This window comes from Centrocercus urophasianus, unplaced genomic scaffold (assembly GCF_019232065.1).
Source record: "Centrocercus urophasianus isolate 14NV4802_14NV808 unplaced genomic scaffold, USGS_Curo_1.0 seq_23, whole genome shotgun sequence".
NCBI lineage: Eukaryota > Metazoa > Chordata > Aves > Galliformes > Phasianidae > Centrocercus > Centrocercus urophasianus.
This window is the reverse complement of record NW_024884789.1, coordinates 11193686-11220522: the sequence shown is the minus strand read 5'-3', so window position 1 is coordinate 11220522 and position 26837 is coordinate 11193686. Positions and strand designations below refer to the sequence as shown.

General features: G+C 42.0%; 1 protein-coding gene across 7 annotated transcripts in view; it reads left to right on the top strand.

The window, feature by feature from the left end:
* Window positions 1–26470, top strand: part of FAM214A (family with sequence similarity 214 member A) — a 42991-nt gene extending 16521 nt beyond the window's left edge. For 6 of the 7 annotated variants that reach the window (XM_042824090.1, XM_042824089.1, XM_042824088.1 and 3 more), the window contains exons 2-12: window positions 8616–8800; window positions 9603–9805; window positions 10256–10381; window positions 10648–12496; window positions 12998–13114; window positions 14700–14779; window positions 15581–15689; window positions 16512–16670; window positions 18755–18823; window positions 21052–21251; window positions 25246–26470. In XM_042824090.1, coding sequence (XP_042680024.1) covers window positions 8616–8800; window positions 9603–9805; window positions 10256–10381; window positions 10648–12496; window positions 12998–13114; window positions 14700–14779; window positions 15581–15689; window positions 16512–16670; window positions 18755–18823; window positions 21052–21251; window positions 25246–25399 — 3251 coding nt within the window. In that variant the 3' untranslated portion in view covers window positions 25400–26470. Of the gene's footprint in view, window positions 1–8615; window positions 8801–9602; window positions 9806–10255; window positions 10382–10647; window positions 12497–12997; window positions 13115–14699; window positions 14780–15580; window positions 15690–16511; window positions 16671–18754; window positions 18824–19169; window positions 19209–21051; window positions 21252–25245 lie in introns of those variants that run through there. The other variant, XM_042824091.1, reaches the window with a different exon arrangement.
* The last annotated feature ends 367 nt before the right edge of the window (window positions 26471–26837 follow it).

Genomic DNA, 26837 nt, shown 5'->3' with positions numbered 1-26837 from the left:
CCTGGGAACCAGCCCTCAGGCCACAGCGTGCTGCCTGAACAGGGGGCAGAGGGTCAGCAGGCGTGCGTGTTTGTAAGGCAGACAGTTGGTGAGATAGCAGCGCTCATGTGGGCTCTCTTCCTAAGAGGATACTTTCCAAGGAATGTATGTATGGAAAGCCTGACTGTGCTGGGAGCATCTCTTGTGCTGGTGGTAACACCAGAGCTGTAGCAGCGACCCGTTTGGGTGAGGATCAGAACTCGTGCCCCTGAAGAGCTGACATACTAATCATGCACATGGGAGGACTCAGCTTGTAATAGCATTTTAATAGAGCTGACTGCTTTAGCCAGAAAATTGGACCAGGTCATCAGTGTTGTTTTTTTTTCTCCCCAAAATAACTCATTTCTCTCATCCTCCCCATCCCACATCCTTTTCTGGCTCATTGGTTTGCTTTTTGATGCGTGCCTCAGTAAAGCTGAGAAGTTGCTGTATTTATTAAAAACACGTACTGATAGGTAACTTTGAGAGAAGTTCATCATGCAAGAGGTCCCTCAGTACTCTTGGGAAACTGTTCCCATATCTTTGCTTTGTGGGCCGAGTGTTGGGTGCTGGTTTCCCATAACGTGTGGCTCACTGTTCAGAGGGATTCCCCTGGCTCTTGCAGCTGTGGCATCCCTGTTGATTCCACCCAAAGTGAGTCAGCATTGGGTGTTTGGATTTCACGTTGCATTTTCCAAATTTGCTCTGGTTTATTTTCGAGAGTCCTGGCTATAATCTGAAGCACGTGTCACGTGTTGTAACGGTTCTTTTCCTTGCAGTAACCTTAGGGAACAAAAACACCAGCTCGTGTCTGTGGTGCAATACCAGGTGTTTATGAAACAAAGTGGGACCTGTGCTCGCACACTGTGCAGCTGGCATTCACTGAGGACTTCTGCGTGCTCTCACTCCAGGTCTGTTCAGTTCCTTAATGACTCTTCAGAATCACTTGCTCGGTCTTTGAGAACTGAAGGCTCTTTACATTCCTCCTCAAAAAAGAAATGCTATTTTATCCGTGTTAGCAGTGAAACAAGCACAAGAACACTTGAAATTACATTGTCAAAGTTTCTAAGTACTGTAATTATCTAAGGTGATGAGATAAAGTCTGAAATACCTCAAAGACACTAGCATTTAGTGTTTGTGGGAAACCTTGACTTAAAACAAAAGAGGCTTTTTTTGGCACGTCTGTATTGCTGTGCACGCTGTTCCCAACTACACTGGCATATATTGTAAAGATGTAAAGGGACAGAACAATGAACTGCAGAGGAACTCTGCAGCATGGGATACAAACGCATGGTTTAAGTAGAGGGCTGCTCTGGCAGCTCTTATAAGCACTAAAATACCTACTGTAGGGTTTTAAGCAACACTCCACAGTTGTTTTTTTTTTTAAGGCACATCTGAGACTGATTTATTATCACAAATTGTTGCTTTACATCTTCAGACCAATTCTGTATAAAATATTGCAGAAGTCTGCAAATAGTTGAATCATTGTCAAGCTCGATTGTTAAACAAATTAAAGAGGAAACTTACGTCTGCGGTGCTGAACTGTATTGTGTTTAAGGTCTCACATAAAATTTCTGGCATCCATTTTTATTTATATATTATAAAAATTCAGTCACAGCCAGAACTTAATGCAGAGCTGCTGCCGACCTGTTTAATGGAGGGATGCGGTGGCGTCCAACTGGAGTCAGACCTCCCAGTACTGAACTGCTGCAACTGCTATATGGTGTTACGCCTGCACGAAGAGGTGAGTGCAGCCAAACACGTGTAATTTTTCATTGTGAATTGTTAGGCTTCCATTGAAAAGAAAGCAGCAGTTGTGGGGCTGCAGCAGTGTGGTAGTCACAGCTACCTGCAGGTCAAGCAAGTTGATGGAAGCCTTCAGTCTGTACGTGTGGCTGCAGCCAAGTCGGTTCTCAAATGAGCAAGTTAGAGCAATGAAGCTCCTCTCTGCCTTCCTCATCTCTGCACAGCCCCTGCTGAGGGATGAGACTTTGTCCTTCTAAGAGGGCTCCTTCAGAATCAGTTATTGAAGGAGGCCTGAAAAGATGGTTGAATGGAGATTTAGAGGTCTCATACAGGAAAATCTGTCTGTACTCGAATATAAGGATGCTCGCTTGTTTTCTGGAGTAAACCTAAAGAATAAGGAATAAGCTTTTGCATCTTCCATAAGCTTAAGGAGGCTCTGTTTTCTGTCCTGGGGTGATGTGCTGCCTCGTTCCCAGCTTTGCTGGTTCCCAGCCCACCTGGGGGCTGCAGGTGCACGCTGCTGGTGGAGCTGGATGCTCACCTGGGGCTCGGCTGTGCACCCTGCTCCTGTGAACCAGCTAGGTTCACAGAACAATTTTAGCAACTTATTTTCACTATAATCAAGCAAAATTTGTTCATTCTGATACAATAATGTAGACTGGTGTGCATATTTGTTTCATTGTGTTGTAAGGTTTTGTGCAGATTTTTTCGTGCGTATCACATTTAACCAAGTGGCAATCTAGGAAATCCTAATGTAAAGGAAAACACAAATTGATGTGTTTTTAATTAAGTGCATTACTGAGGCAAAAGTCCTTTTTGCTTTCAGTGCCTACCTGATTATAGCATGTTAGTACAAGCAGCATCTTTTGTAACTCCTTCTGTCGAGTGCTAGCTGTGGGATCAGCAAAAAGTGTGTATTGCTCCAACCTGCTTACATGTGAAATGCTAAACATCTTTTCAAATGTCAGCATTGAGGCTCTTACAGCTTCACAGTAACGTTCCAGCACTCGTTTACCTGGGTTAGGATACAGTGCAGCAGCTGTATTGTGGAATAGACAGCTTTTCTTGCAGCTCAGTGAATGGAGGGTTGGAACTGAGTTTGAAACTCGCTGCCTGTTTTCAGGTATAGTCTTCCATTACATAAATACAGACCATGAAATCATAACGACTGCTCTGCTTCTCCATTTGTCATTTCCTTGTGGAGTGAGAAACAATTTGGCTCACATCGTTTGTTCTTAAGTGTTCCCCTTCTTTTCCCAGTTTAGTGAAAATAAAATCAGTTTCCCTGACCAAAATACTGACGTTGGATCTGGAGTTTGGTTTGGTGGAATGCCAACAAGTCAAAAGTAGCAGGCTAACCTGATGTTGCTAGGTAAAAATAGAAGGCTACAGTTGGGAAGAGCAGTGACTCAGTGAGCAGTGTGGTGATGGCAGAGTAGGATGTCAGCCAAGGCACAGGAAGCGGGATGGGAACACCCAGAGCAGTTCACAGTCTGTGTTTTGCACTCAAAGGGAGTGGTTTCTGAGACTGCTGCCGAGCGTTTCAGCTTGAAATGAATTAAACTGCTTTTGTTCTGTACTCACTGAACAGTTTGACCCTGAATAGATTTTAGCAAAAACAGTTCATGTGAACTGTACTTTTTTTGTCCAGCCTGATTCTAAGCCTGGTGTCTTTTCAGTGACTTCACGTGCTGCACAGCTGGCTCTGGGTGAGTTCCAAGGCAGAGGTGTGCCCAGCAGAGCTGCAGCAGGTGGGCAGTGCAGTGATGGGGGGCGGCGTCTGGTGGTGCTCATCCATTTGTATGGCTCTCTAGTAGCTTCATTGGCTGCCATGGAGTCATGTCTCATTTTTTAAAATTACCTGTTAGAAGGTGATGTTTTGTTGTTCCTTCTTTTTTTTTTCTTTCTTGAGTGTAAATGGTTGTAAGAGCACCAAGGCATTTGTTTGCTGTTCTTCTATACAGAACTAAGTAGATCCAGCACTTGCATAGCTTCTAGTCTACTTCATTGAGCATCAGTCCCAATTTAGTGTTCTGTGCTGCCATTTCTTGCCTGCATCTGAGGTGCTGCAGTGAGCAGGTCATGGTTCAGCTCGATGCTCTGGGAAATGTAAAGAGGCAGTAGAAATGCCATGAGGTACTGCACTTCTGTTCCAGGAGTCAGCCTACTGCAGGAGTCAGTGCTGGAGGGGAGTCTATAGAGCATTCCTCAGATAAGGTGAGTCACCAGTTCATTGCATTTTCTAGAATTTAAGTAAACTTAGCTAATGGCTTGTTTCATGAAAGGCATAGGCTGGCTTATGGTTTTGACTCTTGATAGCTTAAATTATACTTAAACCCTTAGTATTGCAAGGCCTGTGAGCTCTGTGACTTCAAACGTAATTACGGGCTTGAAGCATGTAGACACAACATCCAGAAAATGATGGATTTTGGAGGTTCAAGTGCAGCTTTCTTTGAAGTAGAGCACAACGTGGGATTAGTTAACTGAAGCATCCATAGGTCTAATTCCAGAAGAGAAGCTATTAGTCAAATGTTTACATTGTGTTTCATTTCCTTTACAGTAGTCTTTTGAATCCCTGCCTTACTCTTAAAACGCAGAGCTACCTTTAACCCAATTCTTGGAGGAATGAGATAATAAAACCCATTTGTTGGCTGTTAGCAGGCCATAGAGCCCATGCTGAAATTTGAATGTGCCTTGCAGAGCCTCTGCTAGGAGGAGATGGGAACTCCTTGTTCCGACCCTTGCAGAGCGGCCACTGCTTCCTTAGTGTGCCTGATATCTGTGGCCTGGAGCCTCAGACTGAGAAGTCTCCTTACAGGCTGCCTGTAATAATAATTACAAAATAAGAAATCCACACGCTGAAGCAATATTTTTAATCTTTCCAAAAATTGACACTGGAGTGGTACCAAATGCACTGGAAAATAAATGTAATGTGGAGTGATGTCAGTGGGAGGTTGGGGAGGTGCGGGGGAAGATGTGGGGCTGAGCAAGCAGTGGGGCCAGCATCCAGCTGTGCACCTGAACTGCACCAGTGGGGCAATTCCTGCTTGGGTCTGCAGTTTCCTTGCTTCCCAGTAAGTGAACTATGAGTCTGATTATACAGGTGGCCTTCAGAATCTATTCTGGATGCCTACAGATTTTTCAGGGATGCTCTGGGCCATCTTAGAGCATATTTAAAGCTCTTACTAGCTGTGCTTCATGGACTTCTAAGAGTAGCCTAGATCACAGTGTGGGCAGGTCCCTGCGGCTGTAGAAGGGCAGGGTTGGCAGCAGGCATGGTGGAGCGCCTGGATGCACGATAGCAGTGTCTGCTTTATGTCTCAGCTAGGAGAGAGATTAACTGCTCCTTTAATGCACATTTCACAAAAGCATTTTCTGTAATTACTGCAGAAAACACAGCAATAGGAAAGGGAAGGGAGTTGGTCTGTGTGGCTGTGACCTGACTGGGGAAGGAGTCGCTGGGCAGAGCTGGCTCAGCTGTGTTGGGAGAGTCTGTCCCAGCTCGGTGAGATTGGGGCTCGCTTGTACCGCAGGCGTGAGTTCAAGAGATTGCAGTATGTGCGCCTGTCCTGGCTTTTCCTTTGTTTTTGAGTTCTTGTCCTTTGCTACAGTGCCCCTGTGACTTGTGCATGCGTGCAAAGACAGGGGAGGGCAAGGATCTGAAGACTCTTCCTGATATTTCTTGTTAAATGTGCTTTCCTGTTTGTCTGAAAGATGTATGAAAGTAGTTCTTGTTTGGTGTATGGAAGAGACAAAGGAAGACAAAACACTGCCTCCAGGTCTAAGTTCTCCGGCACTGTGTGCCCGGTTCTATGTATAGCATAATAGCTTCATTCAAAATTTATATATATGTATTTTCCCTCCTACAGCAGTCTGTTGCTGTCTCCTGTGACTAGCTGGTCAGTACACTTCAGTTTCAATTAGCAGTGAAGGGCAGTCGTGCCTTATTACTTTAATTCCCATGTACTTGTGTCAACCAATTGAAGTTTTATCCACTTTAAGGGCAAGAAAATACATGCACTGCTGGAACACTTATTTTATATTATGCATTTGCGTGTTCTGTTGCTAGAAATGAAGCAGAATAAAATATACTATGTTCATAGTGAAGTTATAGGCTGGAGGTGATTCTGTGCACAGTGTGTCGTGTCTTAAACAGGGCTGAATTATAGACAAAAGCAAACTGCTGCAGCACACATAACCAGGAATTCTTTTTCGCTAAACACTGAGTTTGCTGTTTCTATAAATGCCTTTCCACCCTTGTCCTCAATTACATCAACTTGCATCATCTGTGTCTGTTGTGTAGGAACAATTACCATGCTTCTCAGCATTCACAGGGCTTTTTTCCTCTACTGAAACTATTAGAAGTTGCCAAATAATACAGAAATCACGTGGAGCTAAAAAAAGTCAATATGCCACATGGCATTTGTAGGAAAGCACATTTCTCAATAACCATTGCTATTTGTGCTTCAAAAAATTAAAATTCAGGATCGGATGTCTTGTTTGTTACATTGCTGACGTTATTTTTAACTGTTGGCCCTGTCTTTATAAGCTGTTAAGAGAGCAGTAGCTTCTCCTAGCTCAGTGCTTGGTGTTGGCCATCCTTTAAGGACTGCCATTTGCAGTTTCCTAGTGTAAATTTTCAGGTATTCCATCCCACTCTGCTCATTTCTGTTCCATAAGCAGCTGGGATCTGTCTGTGTAAGCGCATCCGGATCTTGATGGAGTGCTTTCATTTCTTTTCATTAAAACCTCAGTGCTTTTACATGCTTAACTACACGGATTTCTCTGATGTTCTCTCAGGAAGCAGTGTTTCTTCCCCCCTTTTTTACCTGCTAGGCACAAGGCTGTTCTGCTTTAGTTTGTGCTGGCTGCCACTGAGTGCTTCTGGGTGTTGGCAGTTCCTACAGCCAAGCAGGAGAGCTGCTCCCGTAGTGATCCAGCCTGCTGTGACCACTTTAACACCACTGTGACCTTTGGACATACGGAGTTGAGCACGATGCTTGTATTAGCACCAAGGCACCATTTCAGTGCTTTTCAGAGATTTTCCACATCCCATTCCCTATTCTGTGACTTACCTGTTGTTTGGGCGTATGCCTGGAAAAAAAAAGTTGCGGGTGCCTCATTTTGTCAGTGAGTCACATCATTGTAAGTGACTTGTTCTCTCTGTTATTTACTGTTCCTTTAATCTTTTGTGCCCCCTTCTTTAGTAATTTTCTGCCTTCCATCAGAGGAGTGGCCACTTTAACTTGTGCCAGGTGACTTGAGGCTTGTTGCACGTAGGGTCCTCTGGGAAACTCATCTCACCTCGGGCTTTTGGTGGAAGGCAGGTGGTGGCTGTGCCTGGTGCAGGCAGCACCCAGCCCTGAGCTGCCACTGAGCAGGAGCTCCTGCTGCCTTCTCTTCTGTTTGCCCATAGACAGAAGTGCATCCCTTCAGAAAGAGGAAAGAAGTCTGTAAAGATGTGGACTCATAGAATCATAAAATGGCCTGGGTTGAAAAGGAGCATAATGATCATAGTTTCAATCCCCTGGCCATGGGCAGGGCTGCCAACCACCAGACCAGGCTGCCCAGGGCCACATCCAGCCTGGGACTCGTCTGTACAGAGTGTGGATCCCTGGCAATGGAGCCGGCTTCTCCCACATACCGTGTGTAGATCCCTTCACGTGGTCTGCAGGCTGTGGAGCCATGGAGCACAGGCCTGGGCTCAGCAAATACATCCATGCAAAAGCTGGTGTTACACACTTTGTAGTTTCTATATGCAAGTAATCGGGCATTTCACTGGTGTTCTCACGTAATGTGTCCCTTCTGTAGATTGTTCAGGTCTGCCTTACCATGTTTGCTAAGTGCTCAGGTACTGGGGCATAAAGGCAAAAAAACAAAGCAGCAAAACCTCTTGAACGATCTCTTTTCTACAGGAGGAAAGGCATTTGTGCATGGTGTTCAAAACCTGCACTGAAGTTAACAGTCCCTCCTGGCAGCTCTGTTGTGGGGCACGACGCAGGATGCTCACACTAGAGTGGTGTAGCTGTCGCCTGCTTTTATCCCCCAGAAGCATAAAACCAAGAACTGCTGCCGTGCTGCAGAACTGGGGCCTCTGCGTTGCGCTCCGTGGGCGCTGCGTGTGCCAGCGTGGCTCGTGAGGAGCCGTGCAGCTGCTGCTTTGTTTAGGGAGACTTGTTGAGGTTTGGTTGTTTGCACAAGTTTGGACTGAGTGTGGTACGAAACAATGAATATTCTGTATGTTCTTTGTGAACCTTGTCTCTGTGTGAAAGCTGTTAATGGTAACTATAAATGGACCTCTCTTAAATAATCCCGGCTCTCAGCAGTAGGAACTTGCTATAAAAATCTTAAAGAACATTGTGTCCCACTTTCTCTAATATAATTAACTCTTACTATTTTTTCTCTATTAGATTTTTTAATGTATTATGTGATGCACTGTGTCTTCTTTTTATCTGTTACGTGCTGTTAAGGATGTCAAGTCGTACTGCCATCAGACTCCTTCCATTAGGACCCAGGAGAGAGTTTTCCTGTAGAAAGGCTGTGATTCAGCTGTGGGTCGCAACACAAACTGTTGTTCTTTGTGGTGGTGCAGCCTTACACAGACAGTTTACTCTGTGGAGCTTTCTTTAGAGTGTTTCTAATTTTGTATGCTTGCAGCGGCAAAGTTATAGGTAGAAGAAAGATGAGTTTTGGTGTTGTGATGGCTCTCGGCTTGGGGAGGCAGGCAGTCTGGTACATCCATTTCCCATAGCTCATGTTTAAAGCATACCTTGGAACAGACCGCAGGACGGCTACAGTTAATGCTTGTTATACAGCAGTTGACACTGATTTTTGTCTTTTTGAAATGGCAGATACTTTAGATGAATACTTCGAGTATGAAGCTGAGGAGTTCCTGGTCTCCTTGGCCTTGCTGATCACCGAGGGTCGGACGCCTGAACACTCGATAAAGGGCAGAACAGAGGGCTTCCATTGTCCTCCAGCGCAGTCAAGTCAGCCACCAACAGCTAAGCATGAATGCAGCGACAAGCTGGCTCAGGTACGATGGTCCCATTTCATCTGAAGCGTTGCTACCATGTGAAAATCAGCTGAGAGCCCCTGGTAGATTGGTAGCTAAGCACAGGTAACAATTGCTGTCTGTCAGCTCTGCATTTAAACAAGCGTGTAATTTGGTGTCATACTAATAATAGATCAGATCTGTCCTTAAAATGAGATCGTTTAGCCTTTTATCCTTGAACATGAAGTTCTGCACAGCTACCTGAATACAGTACCTATTTGAGTCTTTCTTATGCAGATTGGCAGTGCTATACTTAGCATTCGTGGTTTTCTTTTTTTTTTGAGAGAGAGAAGATGTAGGCTGACTTGCAGAACTTTTTTGCTTTTTCAGGTGATATTAAAAAGTTAGTGGTTCAAAAAAAAGACAGGAGCACCATCAAATGCGCCTCATCTCTTTTGGATTGATGTTGGAGCATCTCTCAAATGAAAGATACAAAGTGCTGTGTGAGTTTGCAGTTTATTCATGCAAAAATTAGTCTGATCCAAGACACAGTATTTCCTAAGGTATTGCTGTGGAGAGAGTAGTAGAAGTTGCAAAGTATGGTAGTTAGGGAAATTGCTATGAGCTCTTTATTTTTGACTGAAGTTGCTGCAACTGCTGGCATAAATGATTTGTTTATTTGTCATTTGATAGCGCTGGGATCTTATCGCTGATTTGGTGCAGTGCAGTCTACAGAACTCGACCCTTACCCTTTTTGAGGTCTTTGGAATGTGATTTTTAAAGCAGGTTTAAATGTGGCTAATGTTTTTATGGCTTATGTATGTTGACATTTATTCTCTCTTAGTGTCGTCAAGCCAGGCGAACCAGATCTGAGGTTATGCTACTGTGGAAAAACAATATTCCAATCATGGTTGAAGTGATGTTACTTCCAGACTGTTGCTATAGTGATGAAGGGCCTAACACAGAGGGGAATGATTTAAATGATCCTGCAATCAAACAAGATGCGTTGTTGTTAGAAAGGTGGATTTTGGAACCAGTTCCTCGACAGTAAGTTGGATATTGGGATCAGTTGATAGTTGCTTGACTTGTTAAATTCTGTAAATGTTTACCATAGATGGGAACCAGTCAGGCTCTATAATCTTCAAAGTGTTGAGGAATTTTGTTGTTTTGCTTGAATCGCCTGTTTTACTTTCAGAATGAAAATCTGTAAGTAGATTTCTCTTCCTGTATTTAATACAGAATCTTCTAACAATGCACATGTAATATATTGTATTTATATATATACATATTATATTTTTATGGCAGTAATTTCCTACAGGACATTTGACCTTTTGCCTGAGAGATGATAACGTGTTATAGGAGAGAAGGCAAATGGTGAAAGGGAGCAACAGATCCTGTGAAAGCTTAGTTCTGTTAACAGCTTTCCGTGTCCTGGTTCTCTTAGTTCTCTGTGTATATTCTGACCAACATCTGTGTGTTTCTTTTAATGCTTTCCAGAAGTGGTGATCGATTCATTGAAGAGAAGACACTTTTATTGGCTGTTCGCTCTTTTGTTTTCTTCTCCCAGCTGAGCGCATGGCTGAGTGTTTCACACGGTGCTGTTCCCCGAAACATTCTGTACAGGTATGTTAGAAGTGAAAAATGCTCTTGCTTTGCTGTTTGCAGGTTAAACTCATTCTTCCTACCTGTGGTCCGCTTTGCTTTCAGAGGGTGCCGCATTGTTGGCCCAGTTCAGTAGTGTTTGTATCTGGTTCTTATACTTTACGAAGTGTGGCAGTTGCTGTGTGACAATGCTTCAGTGTTTTGTTTTTGAAATTTGCCTCATGAAATAGAGTATCAAAGGCTCCCTGTTTAGGTATGTCTGTAAACACACTTCTGCACTGTTTCAGGGTGAGCGCTGCAGACGTGGACCTGCAGTGGACGTTCTCCCAGACACCGACAGAGCACGTCTTTCCTGTTCCTAACGTTTCTCACAACGTGGCCTTGAAAGTCAGCGTCCAGTCCCTACCCAGACAATCGAACTACCCAGTTTTGACCTGTAGTATTCACACCAACCTTAGCTATTATGAAAAGCAAATGAAAGAGCGTAAGTTACATCAGCACAGTGAATCCAGTACAGCAGAGCTGTGCAGTACCTCCAGTCCGCAGCGTGTCTGTGGGAAACAATCATGGACAGTGATACCTGAAGGCCTACTTAATGTAAGAAAGACACCTGAATTCACTTCATCTATCAGAAATTTAAAGCTTTATCCATCTACTGGTCTTGGATCTGATTTTGCAGCATCACAGTCTAAAGTTCAGTGCTACAATGCTGCAGCAGACAGTAAGACACAATCTCACGAAACAGCTGTTCGAACTTTTAAATCCCTTTCTTTGGTTGATTCCCGTGTTTCGAATGGTCATTGCTCTCATCAGCCCGCAGGAGAAACCAATCCTTTGATAGGTTCCTTACTTCAGGAGCGACAAGAAGTCATTGCAAGAATTGCTCAACACTTGATTCACTGTGATCCAGCTACTTCCCCAGTTGTTGCTGGACGTCCCTTCAATATACATGAAACCAGCACAGCTACACCAAAAGCTTATCGGAGTAATTACGAAGATGAAAACTTGATGAGGAAAGGCAAGGAAACCTCATCTGTCCCTACTGTCAATTTAGATCATGCAATACAAGATGATGGTGGCGAAGGCAAAACTAGGGCAATACCAGAAATCCCACGGCTCGATCCCCGTGCTCCAGCGAACCCCTGTGGCCGTCCATCTGCAGGAGAAGGCAACCCTCTCATTGACTCTCTGCTCCAGGAGCGGCGGGAGGTTATAGCAAGGATTGCCCAGCACTTGATTCATTGTGATCCGGCCACTTCTCATGTCAATGGTCGTCCGTTCAAAGTACATGAGAATGGCCCAGTTTCATCAAAAATTTTCCGAAGTACATACGAGGATGAAAATTTGCTGAAGAAAGTCAAGCAACCATCTTCTGTTTCTTTTGCTAAATCTAGTTTTTCTTTGCTAGAAGACAGCGGTAAATCAAAGTTGAAAACACCTGATACTCCTATCAGTCCTAGGTTTGACGGTGAGTCGAAGGCTTCTCTGAAACTTCAAGCAAGAAGAAAATTGGTGTTAGCAAAGCCTAGTGATGCTGTCCAACATGCATTTCATCAGACTTCAAATAAGACTTCTCACTCATTTACCAACACGCGCACGTCATCACAGTGTGTTAAAGAAAATAAATCCGAATTGCCGGATAAGTTGGAAATGATGCAGTCTGATTATGTGCAGAAAGACCAGATAACCAATAGAATTAAACAGTGTTCAAATTTTAGCAGCATCGATGAACAGATTTGCACAAATAAACTTAAAGAAAGAACGGTTGTTAGTGAGAGTAACAACATGGGCACTTTTAGCAGTTTGCAGATAGATAAATGCAGAATACTTGAAGGTACAAAAAAAGCAACTGTGATGCAGGCATCTGACTCTTTGCACAAGAATGAACTCAAATGTTCAGATAAAGACTCAAAAAAGCCAAGTATTTATGAGCAAAATACCCAGCTTATTAGTATTGAAAATTATTTAAATAAAGACCACGACAATTTCAAAAATAAAAACAGGCAAGATAAAACGAAAGCTGCACATGATGAGAATGAAGAGCCAGTAGGCCTTGATTTCCAAAGCACTTCTCAGAAGAAACCTACAGAAGATGGCTCCGTTAGGTGTGAACGGCTGAAGAACCCAGAGGTGCAGGTAAGCAGAGATAAAAAGAGCGGTTTCTTTGGCTGCTGGCAGTCAGGTAACTTGTAACTGCAGTCTATATTTGCTAAGGGTGATAGGAGGAAGGATTTTGTCTGGCTATGTGAAGCAGTGTTGGACTGTTGTCTGCGTCCAGTGAAGTGGTTTGGTCTAGCAGTGCTTCCCTCCTCCCTTCTGAATTAAAAGTTTAACGTGAGGAAGAACACTGCCTCATCCTGCTCACTGTGATAGCATTAGAAATGACCTTTTCTGCAGTCAGTCAGGTGTCACGCATACACGTGCTGTTGTCTCACTGTCGTGTGTGGCCATTTACAATCAGTTGTTTGTAGTGCTTGTAGATTGAATCAAAGAGAACTTGAATCTATTTCATAATACGTTAATATGATGCAGGTGCACCAGCTGCAGGAGTTCTTTACACTCAAGCAAACAAATGATAGCTTGATAGGCTGTTGAAATGGCCCAGTAATATCTTGAGTCAATCTGTTTTGCTGACAGAAAGCACCATCTCTAAAACACACAAATATATGGCGGAAACACAATTTTCGGTCCTTGGATGGAACTTCAACCAAGGCTTTTCATCCCCGAACTGGATTGCCTCTGCTTTCAAGTCCTGTAAGTTTATGGTGAAATTATGGCTTAATTGTGACTCAACTTTTATGTGAGAAAGGGAGTATTTTGAACATTTAGTTCCCGTATAGTGTAGAAATTTTGACGAGATACCTAGAAGTTGTTTTTGTATTTGCTTTCGGTGTCAGAGTGAATGCCTTTACAGCAGGGATCTTCAGAGTTAACACTAAAATGAAGTTGAATAATTCTGAAAAAGAATACATTAGAGGTAGATTTTCAAGAGTAACAAAAGGTAAAATAAAACATTTTACGGCAAGCAAAAGAAAGCATTTTGAAGTTGACGTGTTTAGTCACCAAGGGGTTTTTGTGTGTTATTAATCCCTGGTGGCCTATTATCCTAAAGTTTTTGTTTCTGTGAACAGTTTGTACAGCATATTCAGTATGCAGAGATATAGCTGAGTAAATGATACAAGGTTGCTGTGAAAAGGCAGAAACACATATTTATATGAGGCCTGCTCTGAAAGTAATGCCTCGTGTTTTATTGTGTTGGCTAGTCTGACATGGAAATGTGTGTGAAGCGAAGGTGTGAAATTGAGTTCCTGCATGTGGAAAAAAATGGCACCCATTGACATCTATTGATGCTTGCTGAACGTTTCTGGAGACCAAACAGTGGGCATGAGAACAGGAAGGTGACTGATTATGCCTTTCAGCGGTGGCAATGGTAATGTGAAAGATAAGCCACTGTCCAGGCCTGTACAGTTTGAAGTCCATGGAGCACGTGGCTGATCTTGGCTGGACTGTTCTACCACACCCACCATATAGTCCTGATTTGGTGCCTTTTGATTTCCATCTGTTTGGATGGTGGAAAGATGGACTGTGTGGGTGATGTTTTCCCAGCAGTGCCACTGTTATAGCAGCTGTGAGACAGTGGGTCATCTCTGCTGGTGCAGATTTTTCCAGTGTGACAGGCAGGCTCTTATTCATTGCTGGCAAAAACGCACAGCTAATGGTGGTGACTGTGCTAAAAAATAGCATTTTGCAGCTGAGAATTTCCTCTGTCAAGTAGTGTTATTGTGCTCTTTGTATCTGTTGGACTTTCCATGGTCATAAACAGGAGGCGTTACTTTAAGAGCAATCTACGTAGTTCCTGGTTGTTTGGGGCTTCTAGAGAGAAAGGCATTCCCAATTAGAACTACTGACATACTTTTATTACCTTTTATAGCATGTAGTGTATGTTGTTCTTTGGTGCTTATGGACAATGTCATATTTTCAGGGAACTCAGATGGAAATCGGTACAACTTGTTTATTTCTAACACTGCACTGTTCCAAAGCCTCCTGAGTGAGCTGCACAGTGATGTGGGGGCATATTTAGTTCCTGTTGCTTTGTTCATATATTCTTCCGGAAGCTCCTGTTTGTGTTGATCAGTTTTTCTTCAATCTTTTGAAGCAGTTCAGTCAATCAGAATCTTTAATGATTTTAGAATAGCTTTAATAAGTTTAGAACAGCTTTCTTCTTTGTTTTCATGTTTTTGTAATGTTATGCAGATTCTTGGCAGACCTGTGCTTACTTGTCAAATTTGTGCTTACTGGAAGTACAGTTTTTAAATTAGCATTTTCTTCCCCTTTTGAGGTTCCTCAGAGGAAAGCACAGTCTGGGTGCTTTGATCTGGATTCGTCACTACTGCAGCTGAAATGTTTGTCAGCAAGAAGGTACGTTTTATTTACTGGAAACTTTGAGATTTTTTCTTTAAACAGAACACATGTAACAACAAAGATCATTAACAAATGCAGATGTGTGGGTGCCTTTTCAAAGAACACTTATTCTGAAATGATTTTTTAAAATTTCATTGCAATTGTGCAGGCAGTGGTTTGCAGCCCTTGCTGTGCTCATCAGTTGATGGCTTTTGTCTCAGGTCCCAAATCAGCCGCTGCTGAGATGAGTTCTGTCCCATCGAAGACTGGGACAGCTGTAGGATACACTTGAGTTCTCAAACAGAAAATTGATTAATCATTGATTCTTCTTTTTCCTTGGAGTTTTTTTCTCCATTATATGAAAAGCTTTTTTTTTTTTTTCTTCTTTTTTTTTTCAAATGTTTTGTTCTTAGAGTTGGATGGTTAAATAGTTTGCTTTTATATCTGCTCAGGTAGCATAACCTTTGAAAGGGACTAGTCATGACTTTTTACACATTAATGTGCATAACAGCATAACATGAACAGCTTTCAGTATGGTAGTGTGGTGGAAACTTCAGGATAAATGGCTACATACAGGAGAAAATTGTTGCTTTATTCAGAGCTAATGAACAATGTAGATTTGTTTTGTCTCTATCTCTTGGTGGAGGTATTCTTCAGTAACCTAGAAAGTGTCCTGTAAGAGTATTAACAGGCAGTGTTCAACTGGTATTTCTTTAGCACAGTATTTTGCAATGCAGTAAGTAAATCATTCTTTTTAGACCAGGTTATACCCAGAAGAAATGTGTTCATCCTTTATATTTATTCTTTTTTATTTAATAGCCCACAACAATGTATAAACAGAGAGAGTGATCCAGAGAGCCATGGAAAACCATTTCTAAGTTCTAGTGCTCCACCAGTAACAAGTCTTAGCCTTCTGGGAAACTTTGAGGTATTGCATATTGTCTAGAAGTCTTGTGGTATTTTTATTATTCTTCTGTTCTGCTTTTAGAGCACATTAGTGTGGGTAATTCCAGCCTGATTACAGTGTAAAGGTTCATAATTAAATTGAATGAAATTTGTTTTAATTTCCATCTAATAAAGCATGAATTTCATTCCAAAGAAGTCTTCTCTCTCAGATACAAAATCAGAAATTTTAACTTTTATTTTAAACTACGGTTAATTTAGGAGGTGTTCTGTTGGCTTAAATGAGGTTCAAACTGTTATTGTTTTTGTCATATATAAACCTAGGAAAAAAAAATCCCATTTTTACTCTTGAAACTTACTCAATGTTTCACAAAAGCCACATGAAATCAGTGTAGTAAACAACATATTGGAAGTGTAGCCTCCAGCTTTTGGTTTCATGTAGCACATCAAATGCCAATGACTAATTGTAGCACTCTTGGATTGCACTATACCTTGTGAAACATGGAGTGAATATGTTGAGAAAAGCTGCAGGTTACAGTCTGTTCTTTCAGACAAGTGTATACCAAGGGTAGTCGTGAATAGATCCCACTGCTCCCTGAGAGCTTTTGTGCAGGTCTGAGTCAGATTAGGACAGGGTTGCATGATGCTTTTTGTTAGACCACTACCATCTTGCTGAATGTTCCTCTGTTTGTTGTCATTTCTGCCTCGGTTGTGATTTCTGCTATGTCACCTCATGGCACACTTAGGACCCAGGTTCTTATAGAAACTTGTTTTCTTGTTTCCTCCTTTTTATTTTCTGCTGTATTTTGAGGCAGTCTCAATCTAAGCTGTATGTTTTGTTTTTCAGGAGTCCGTCTTGAACTTTCGCTTAGACCCGCTAGGCATCGTCGAGGGCTTCACAGCAGAAGTGGGAGCCAGTGGAGTCTTCTGTCCCACTCACATGACCCTGCCAGTTGAAGTGTCATTCTACAGCGTTTCAGATGATAACGCACCCTCTCCTTACATGGTGAGTGCATGGTCCAAATTATCTCTTCTCTGTTAAAAACCAGGAAGGTGGAACGCAGTTCATAAGCTTGTAGGCAGGTGAACTTGCCTAACTCGTGCTCTAATACAGTAATCAGACATACAACCCCAATGCTTGCTGAGATGTTTTGTAATTAGCACAGAAACATATGTAAACTACCCAGAGCTATTCAGAGTTTCTCAGCTGATCAGGTACTTCTGTGGTAGTAGATACAGTATCCTCCGGGAGGATATTTTAGCCCTCATCCTTTGGCATTTCAAAGCCCTGCAGTTTTTACATAAGGACAGAGCTGGCTTCAGATGATTGGGGAATTAAATTCTCATGGGTGGAGATGGAACCCAAGAGCTAAGAGTAGAGTTCGGGCTTTGGAGGGGTCATTTCCAGCTGCTTGTGATCAAAGTCCCTTCCTCCCATCCTTTCTCTTTTCTTAACTAATGCGTTTTTTCCCATTGCTGTGTCCAACATCCAGCTGCTCTGGTCATGGAATATCACTGGAGTGGTTGATCTCCACCATCTCTTTTTATCCAACTTTCTTAAAATAGGCAGTGAGGCAATAGCTGGACTAATAGGATACATTTTGTTTTCCAAAAAGCTGCTGTCCTGGGGAACTAAATGCTTTCCCAGTAAGTAGCTTGGGTGGTAGGCCAAGGTACCGTTGTGGGTGGAAAGGTTAGACTCGTTGTTGGAGTTGCTTAGCCCTTTGTTTTTAGGCAATTGCTGTCTGATCTAGTGTCAAGCACATCACTCTCATAAGCTGCTTAATCTGTTGGCGTTTACACCAGCACTGCAGTACTAATTCTGTTCGGCACTTCTGCAGTGACGGAACAGGTTTGAATGCCTAAAAATTGCTACCTTGTAAAAAGCAGAAGTCTGATTTGACGGTTCAAAGCATCCAGCTGACAGCTGGATTCATTTTGAATGCCTGTTAAGTAACCTGGGTGTTACCTGGGAGACAGATCTCATTTTGAGAGGTTTTACTGTGTATATGTGCATTTAAAATACAGTAAATAGCTTATTTAAACATGTAAGAAGGGCTTAATATCTGATTATCTCAATGTGCACTCATGCAGTTTTGGTATTCTGCTTCTGAACTGATTCAGAAAATGAAGTTAAATGGCTTTGCAAGTTAAGTTTGCATAATACAGTTTAAGCTTGTATGTATCTTTCTTAACTACAGAAAAGTAGTATCAATTTTCTTGCTTTCATCTTTTTAGATTATTTCCCCTAATTTTGCAGAAGATGAAAGGATTCTGATGTTCTTCAAATGGTTAAAGTAGCATTGCTTATTTCACTAGCAGAGTTTCATTGTTTAAGGCTTTCCCACATGTTGTAAATACGCAGTTACGTCTGGGTCTCACAGGATTAAGACAGCATTTGTATCGTGCCTCCATCATCAGAAACATTGTTTCTGTTTGTTTAGCTAGTTTCTTTGCTGTGCTTTTCCTGTTGGTTTTTTTGTTGGATGTTTTGTTTTCGATGTGTCTCTATCAGTGCAGTACACCAGTTGTGCACAGAAGCATGATGGAGTTCGTGCTGAAATGCAGAGCCTCAAGGGTGAGCTCAGCAGTGCTGGAGCAGAGTGCTTTTCCTTCATGGGTGCTGCTGGGATGCTCACGCTCTGTAGATCCCTGTTGGTACTGAAGCAGATGATTTGTTCTAGAGTTTTGCATTAGAATGGGAGATTAAGTGCATCTGCTGTCTTTGAAAAGCAAGAATTAATTCTTTGGGATGGAAGTATTATTGGTGCAATTGCAGGCCATACAGAAATGGACAGGCAGTTCTTTCATTTTTAACTGAAGGCTTTCTTTCTAGAATGTCTTTTTATTTTTCTGTAGCTCCCTGACTGCTAGTCTGAACAGGTGGAACCTTGAAAGCTGTTTCGAGAGCAGAATGTACTCCTTATTGCACAGCTTTTAATGATCTGCCAAAGCTGTTGATTTTTAACTTCATCTTAAATATTGTGTTATATTCTTTAATTTTTTTTCTAAAAATCAGCAGCAACGAAATGAGTAGAGCACTATGATTTGTATTGCACCCTGCTGACTGTTTCTTTATTTTTTTCCCAGGGTGTAATTACTTTAGAGTCCCTTGGTAAAAGGGGTTATCGGGTACCGCCTTCAGGAACGATACAAGTGGTACGTATGCAGCATACAATAGAATCATAGAATCATTTGAGTTGGAAGGAATCCTTAAAGGTCATCTAGTCCAACTCCCCTGCACTGAACAAAAGCACCTACAGAACCTGATGAGATGCTCAGAGCCTGGTCAGCCTGACCTTGAGTGTATCCAGGGACGAGGTACCCACCACCTCTCTGGTCAACCTGTGCCAGTGCTTCATTGCCCTTACTGTAAAAACAAAAAACAAAACCAAACCTCTTCCTTATATCCTGTGTAAATCTCCCCTTCTTTAGTTTGAAACCATTTCCCCTTGTCCTATAACAGCAGACCCCGCTAAAGAGTCTATCCCCTTCTTTCTTATAGCCCCCCTTTAGATATTGAAAGGCCGCTATCAGGTCACCTCGGAGCCTACTCTTCTCCAGGCTGAACAGCCCCAGCTCCCTGAGCTTGTCCTCACAGGGGAGGTGTTCCTTCCCTTGGATCATTTTTGTGGCCCTCCTTTGGATGCGCTCTAACAGGTCCACATCTCTCCTGTACTGAGGACTCCACATCTGGACGCAGTTCTCCAGGTGAGGTCTCACCAGCGCAGAGCAGAGGGGCAGGATCACCTCCCTTGACCTGCTGGACACAATTCTTTGGACGCAGCCCAGGTTACAGTTGGATTTCTGGGCTGTGAGAGTACATTGCTGGCTCATGTCCAGCTTGCCATCTGCCACTAGCCCGAGGTCCTTTTTGACAGGGCTCCATCCTGGCAGTCCCCCAGCTTGTGTTGACAGCGGGGGTTGCCAAGACCCACATGCAAGACCTTGTGCTTGGATTTTTTTGATCTTCCTGAGGTTCTCCTGGGCCCTCTGCTCAAGCCTATCTAAGCCTCTTTGAATGGCATCCCATCCCTTGGGTGCACTGACTGCACCACGCAGATTGGTGTCATCCATAAACTGGCTGAGGGCACGCTCAATGCTGGTGTCAGTGTCACTGATGAAGTTGTTAAAGAGCACTGACCCCTGAGGGACACGACTCGTCACTGATCTCCATCTGGACATCCAGCCATTGACCACCACTCTCTGGGTACCACCTTGTAACTGGTTCCTCATCAGTCAAACAGTTGATTCATGAAATTCCTATCTTTCCAATTTGGAGAGAACGTTGTTATGGAGGAGCGTGTCAAAGGCCTTACTGAAGTCCAGATAGATGATATCAGTGGCTCTTCCCTTGTCCACTGACACTGTTACAACATGTAAAAAGCAACAAGGTTGGTCAGGCAGGACCTGCCTTTGGTGAAGCAATGTGGTATTGCCATATCACTTCCTTCTCTTCCATGCCTTAGCATAGCTTCCAGGAGGATCTGCTCCATGATCCTACCTGGTACAGAGGAGAGGCTGACAAGTTGGTAGTTCCCTGGGTCGGTCATCTTTTCTACCCTTCTTAAAAGTGGATGCAGCATCGCAGATGCGAGTGCATTAAAAGCACTATATCAAGAAATTAATGCAGAGGAAATTAGGTTATTTACTGGAGAGGAGTATAAAGCTAGCAGTGAAAATGTGATTTTCTCTAGAAACTTGTAGAATTGTGATAAAGTATAAATCTGTCTGGGACGAAGGAGACTCTGAACACTTGATCCCATCCAATGCTGTGAAAAGGCTTCAGATCAGTTGCTGAAGATTCAGGATAGTTGGTAACAATTATTTCTTCAGTGAGGTAATTGACAAATGCAAATTCTGAAATCCTTTGAAAAGAGACGCCCAGTTTAAATATTCAGTCTTACCTACATTTTGCAACACTTTTAAAGTACCTACTTTCCATAGTAAAATCAGAAAGTAAATCACAGCCATTGCTTAGAGCCAACATCTGCCTCTTTCTTTTAAGAGCTCAAGCTGGGATGACACGTTGCTAATTCTAGGTGTCACAGTGGAGCCCACTTCACCTGCTGGATGCACAGTCTCAAAAATAGTGGAGACAAAAATCTGCCTAGAAAAATAAAAACAGAGGAGCAGATTAGAAGAAGAATAGTAGTCATGTGCTACAGTTTCAGATCAGAAAAATAATTATTATATTTAAAAAACGAGAATTTCTGGAAGCTGAAGTGTTGAAGTATACAGAAAAACCACACATTTTGGCATAAATATTTCTGTCTTATACAGGAACAAAGTGCACAGAGGATGGTGACTATTTTCACAAGTGATTTTTTTTTTCCCCTCGTTTTTCATCTCTAAAGAGTATTGCACTGAACCATCTGTCTTTTCAGACCTTATTTAACCCTAACAAAACTGTGGTGAAGATGTTTGTGGTGATCTACGACTTAAGAGAGATGCCAGCTAATCATCAGACATTCCTACGGCAAAGAACTTTCTCTGTTCCTGTGAGACGAGAAGTCAAGCGGACCGTCAGTAAGGAAAGCAGCCAACAGACTGAAGAAAGGCTGCTACGCTACCTCATCCATCTGAGGTGAGCTGGGAGCTCGCAAGAAAAGGTTGAAAGGAGAAATCCAAGTACCTGCCAAAGCACCTCTCACTGCCTTTGCCCGCAGCCTGTCTGCCTGCAGGCTTATTTAAAAAAAAAGAACGCTGTTGATTTGGTATTGCAAACAGACAATAGAGGGTGAAAAGCTAATAAACAGTTTGGCTTCTGCTTGGGAGGAACAGAGATAAAATATAAAGTTCTTTCCTGACATTTTTATAGTCTTGTCAAGCTTTTGAGTGTTTTCTCCCCAGAAGAGACTGAGTTCTGGCTGGATCACAGACCTGCTCTGAGGTTACAAGTAGTGCACGTGCTGTAACACGGCAGGAGCCAGAGCAAGGGTCAGCGTGGAGAACGTTGTGTGCATAGAAGCCTGACAGGAACAGGTTCTGACATGAAAAGCATTTGGAATCACTACTAAATGTGTAGTGTTTAGTGGCAGAAATCTAACAACTTCTTTTGTGACCGAGTGCCACTGAGGCACCTTTCACTTTATGAAATATTCACCACATCTTCCTTACAGGACGTACAAAGCACTGCCTGAAACCAGGTGTGGTGTGACTGCTCTTGGGGTGTTCTGAAGGCTGCAATTGGAAGTGCTTTGTCCTTCATCAGTTTGCAGACTTGTGCCTGTGTTACTGCATTGAACACACGTACACAGACCCAGTGATTACATTGCAGCTCTTTAGAACTCGGTGGCTGCTGTTGTTTTAAAGCTAGCAGGCTGAACAGTCAGATCTCTTAGTTTAACTTGTAGAATTACTTGGGAAATTGTCACTACTTAGTGGCATTAGCAGGCTTGAAAGCACAGTTGTATCTAACAGTGATCCCAGACCAATGTTTCCTGTTAAATGAAAGTCAACAGGCAGAAAAGATGAGTGTTGGCATTGAACTGTGCTTTCATTCTGAATTTTAGTCTGGAGTGAAATTTGTCCTGTCAGGCCACACTAACTTACTGTTCCTAACTTTTAGTTTCTGCTTTCATGTAGGTGGTAGGTTTGTTTTAGACAGACCCAAAGCAAGCCTGCTTTCTTTGTAGTCTCTTACAGCCCGTACGTCTGCAGTCTTCTGCTGAGACAGACATGTAGCAATTCTGCTGCTTTTAGTTCTGAAATACCTGTATGGTTTAGTCCAGCCTTCTGCATTCTGATGGAGGTTTTTAATGTATAATGTAAAACACTTAATTGCAAATGTAACCATTTCTGGCTGGAAAAACAAAAGGTGTGAGTATCTTATCATTCATATATGTTACTTTTAAATCTGTAATAGGATCAGAAAATGATTAAAAGTAGACAAGTTTCCTCAAACCCATCCTGCTGAAAACTTGTGTGTAAAACTAAAAAAAGCTAAATTACAAAGATTTTCTTAATACTCCTTAAAGCAGTCTTTCAGGTTCAGTTGCAGTACTTTCTGAAAACAGGCTGCTGAAGTTCATGTTGAAGTTTTGTTCAGAGAAAACCAACCAACCTAGTGAAGTCCCAAACGTTAATCTGTGCTGTGGTAGGATCTGCTTGTGAGGCCTCAATTACAGCTGTCAGCACTCGCGTTATGAACACCTTCTTTGCAAGTGGTAATTTTATAGATCTGGAACTTTAAATGGGTGGCCAGAATCTCTGCAGCGCTCTTTAGAGTGTCAGGTACAGTGCTTATGCAACTTCTACTCACATACAGTGCTTATGCAACTTCTACGTACACCGTTTTGTACATTTGAGATTGTTCAGCATGCCATTAGACTGCATTGTGCAGCTGCAGTCCTGACATAATAGGCAATATGTTCAGAGAGCAAAGGATTCTTATACAGCTGTCAGGGGTTGATACAATTTTAGAAGTCTCTTGAAGATGCTTTGGAGCATCTTAAAAACAACAGAAAAGTTGTGTTGCATGCCAAGCGAAGACTTCTGTGTTGTAATCAAGTCTGTGTGAGCACAGAAGTGAGAGCCCAGCTGTGCCCTGTGCCATGATGGCGACAGTCAGCTGGTTTCTGGATTGTACTCTGACACCCCCTGGAAAAGGCAGTTGAACAGAGAACCTGCCCACAGCTCCATGCTTTTCAGGTTTCTAAGGGTTGGTCAGCTGTTGTAGCTACCGACATGCTATCTCTTAATTGGACAGAGCATAATGGCTGTTGCTCAGTGGCTGATGGGGCTTGTTTATTTCATTGGCTGGGTGTTACTGAGTTACTGAGGTGGGGGTACTCTTCAAACCAGTGCTTCAATGCAGCAGTTCCACAGGGTGCTGAGAAATTTCTTTTTTTAATGTTTTCCTGATATGGCCAAAGATGTTGCTGATGGAAACTGAAGGTATCCGCTGCTCCTGACTTCATGGTTTCTTTTTGATCTTTCTGATCTTTCTGATCTCTCAGCATTTTTCCTGATCAAGAAATGTGTTATTTTCCATTCTTTGTTCACAGCTTTATTTAAAGATTTTATAGACTGTGCTGTATTGTCTTTTCCTCTTGCTAAAAGAAAAGATCTTTCAACGTCCATCTTTAGGGCTGTTCTGCTGCATCCTGTTCCTGTGGCTGACTGTTCTTTGTGAATTCTGATGGCCTGTTGATACCCTGAGGTTTTTGAGCTTATTTGTCATTTCTCCAGTCATGTTCATCACTTAGCTTCTTTTCCTCTGCCAGTCTTCCTAGCTCATCTGTTATTTGTGTTTTTAAGCCTTCCTATATTTGTACATTGGTGCTGTTCCTAGGACACCATCTGTCAGAAATGTCTGCTGTGTTTTTCTTGATTCCCTTACACAAAACCACTGGAACTGCCACAGCTCCAGGGCCAGTCCTGTGCTGGCCACTGCGCTGCCACCCGCAGGGGTGTGTGATTGTCTCCTGTGAATTCCCACGCACTTGCACATGTGAAAACCCAAGGCCACACATCCCAGTGACTGTGAAAGGTACTTCTCAAAAAATAGAGGCAATGGAAGCATAAATCAGAAGAATCTCCCAAACTTAATTACCATCTCCCACTCATCCTCCTCCGATCTTCGTGAAATGTCACGCTCAGAAAAGCCCAGTTGCAGGGGAGCCATATTTACTGAGCAAAGGGAATCTGACAGGATTCGTACTACTTGAAAATAACAAGCTTGAGATGATTAAAAAACAGACCTTGATAATCTCCTGATGGATCCCTGTGTAAAATGAGAATAATTCAGGCATAGTTTACAATAATGCTCTGATAACCAGATCTATCTATTCCATATGAGCTAATGTAGTCCATCGTACTTGTGCTTCAGAAGATCTTTCAGTAATGTTTTTAATTTAAAAATGCATTATGTGCTACATGCTGACTTTTTGCAGTGTTCAGTTGGCTCCTCATCTCTTTTACTCTCTTCCTTTGTTTGCTGTCCTTCAGAATTTCCTCTTAGGATAGAAACTTCTCTTTGAATCTGATTGTCTGCATCTATGATAGAGATGCTGCTCTTGCTTTAGTATGGTCTGTGAGTAAATGCTTATTAAAAATTGTGCAAATTCTATTCTAATTGATATGTGATAGTGCAGAGTGTGGTTTTATGTGAGCATTTCTCTGTGTTCTTTCTTTTCTCTTCCTAATTCCTACCACAATAGCTGTTCTCTGTGACTGTGGCATACTGATAGTGATGTTCAGCTGCCATAAGAAATATTCCTTGATCTTCTGTTCTTCTTGGGTCAGGAAAGGGAATTAAGGAGTTCTTAAGCCAGATGAAGACTATAGAATGCAATTCTCTACAATGCAAATTATGTCTTACCTATAGCTGTTAAATTTTAGGACAAATGATACTGGCACATTTCTGGCAGGTTTGGATAGAGAAAATAGATAGGAAACGTTATTCTTTCTTTCATTTTAACCTGCTGCTCACTTAAGAGCTCATTTGATGTTCACGTGGGTTTTTTGGCCTTAACTTCTTAAAGTTCCGCATATAATTCAACAGTATTTGAAGTTGATCTTTTTCTGATTGGTGTACGTGTGTGTTATACATAATATATCTGTCCATATCTTTTCAGGTTCCAGAGTTCTAAATCTGGAAAGATCTACCTCCACCGAGACGTTAGGCTCCTGTTCTCTCGGAAGTCCATGGAAGTTGATAGCGGCGCTGCATACGAACTCAAATCTTACACTGAATCTCCAACAAACCCTCAGTTTTCCCCAAGATGTTAGCAGGCAGTGGCAAACTGAAGTATTCGTTTTACTGTTGATTGCTCCGTGCAAGAGAAAATTGGTAAAGCTGTATAAAATTAAATCTGAAAAGGAATGAGGATAGCGCTCGAGAGACAAGGTTCTTGTGTGATCCCGGACCAGTTTTGTGACAGGTTTCTGGAATGAGCTTTGTGTATTCCATGTAGACTGGAAGCGTACTTCTAATCTTTTTGTACTGTTTAAAACCACTTCATTGGATGTGTTGCAATAGCAATTTCCTAAGTTAGCTTAGTGTTTACACTTTTTATTTTATTTTTCAGTTATTTAATATTTAATGTTTCATTTAATACTCAAGTGATGTTTGTCTTTAGTGTTCTAATGTAGCATAAATCCTATGTAAAATCATACTATGTATTTTTGGCATTAATATTGAATCTGAAATATATACAGATGTCTTTAATCTGTGTGATGTTTTAAGTGATATTCATTTAAGTTATTGAAAATGGGGACAACAGCTGAATTTCCATAACATTTCATACTATGCAAGCATTCAGCTTTCTTTTTTCTCCTTAATGGTACCCTTCTTTCTTTTTCCTCTCATACAGATTTAATAACACTTGCAACCATGGTGTGGAATGTTTGTTTACTTACCCTTGCATTCACATCTTTGATTCAATTCATGTTTAGCTCCCTCCATTCCTTTCTTTCCAAAACAGCCACATTGACTTTGCTGTCTGTTGGTGTTTCATATAATTCCCACCTTCCACACTTGATTTCTCAGATTGTGCTGAAGGATGTACTGTGCAAACAAATTAGCATTTATATCTTAAATATATGCAAAAGCTATGGAACATGTACTTTGTTTTATTTTTAGATAAGGAGGATCTTCATGTAATCCTAAATATTTTTAATAGGTCAATTCCATGTAGGCCACTAGGTGGCTATATAAAGTTTTACTAGAGATGCTATGTTGGGCATATAAATGCTTTCCAATACATGTATTCCCAAAACAAATCACAATCAGATAAACAGTTTATGCTAAGTGTTAAACTGTGTAACTGAGAGAAATAAAGCTAGAAGCATTTGACTATATTTGAAGTATATATTTAATAATGAAAATGAAGCTTTATAACGCTTGCCAAAGATCTCGGAGTTTCTCTGCTGTCTTACCTTGGATGATGTTTTTCCTTACACCGCTATGCTTTTTCGTAGTGTCAGTAATGTGAAAGGTGACCTTCACACCTGGGAGTGTAACATCCTTATCTGATGAAGACTGGAGAACGAGTGAATGTGTGTGTTGTATGTTCAGTGCTGCTCTCAGATGGGCTGAGAAGTCAGAGCACCACAAAATCTCCAGGAAGTCTGCCAGGGACAGTAAGGGAGACCAGACTTTCCAGATGATACTTATCAACTTTCTTGTGTATTCAAATGGCTGCTGCTATAGAAGGGCAGAACCCAA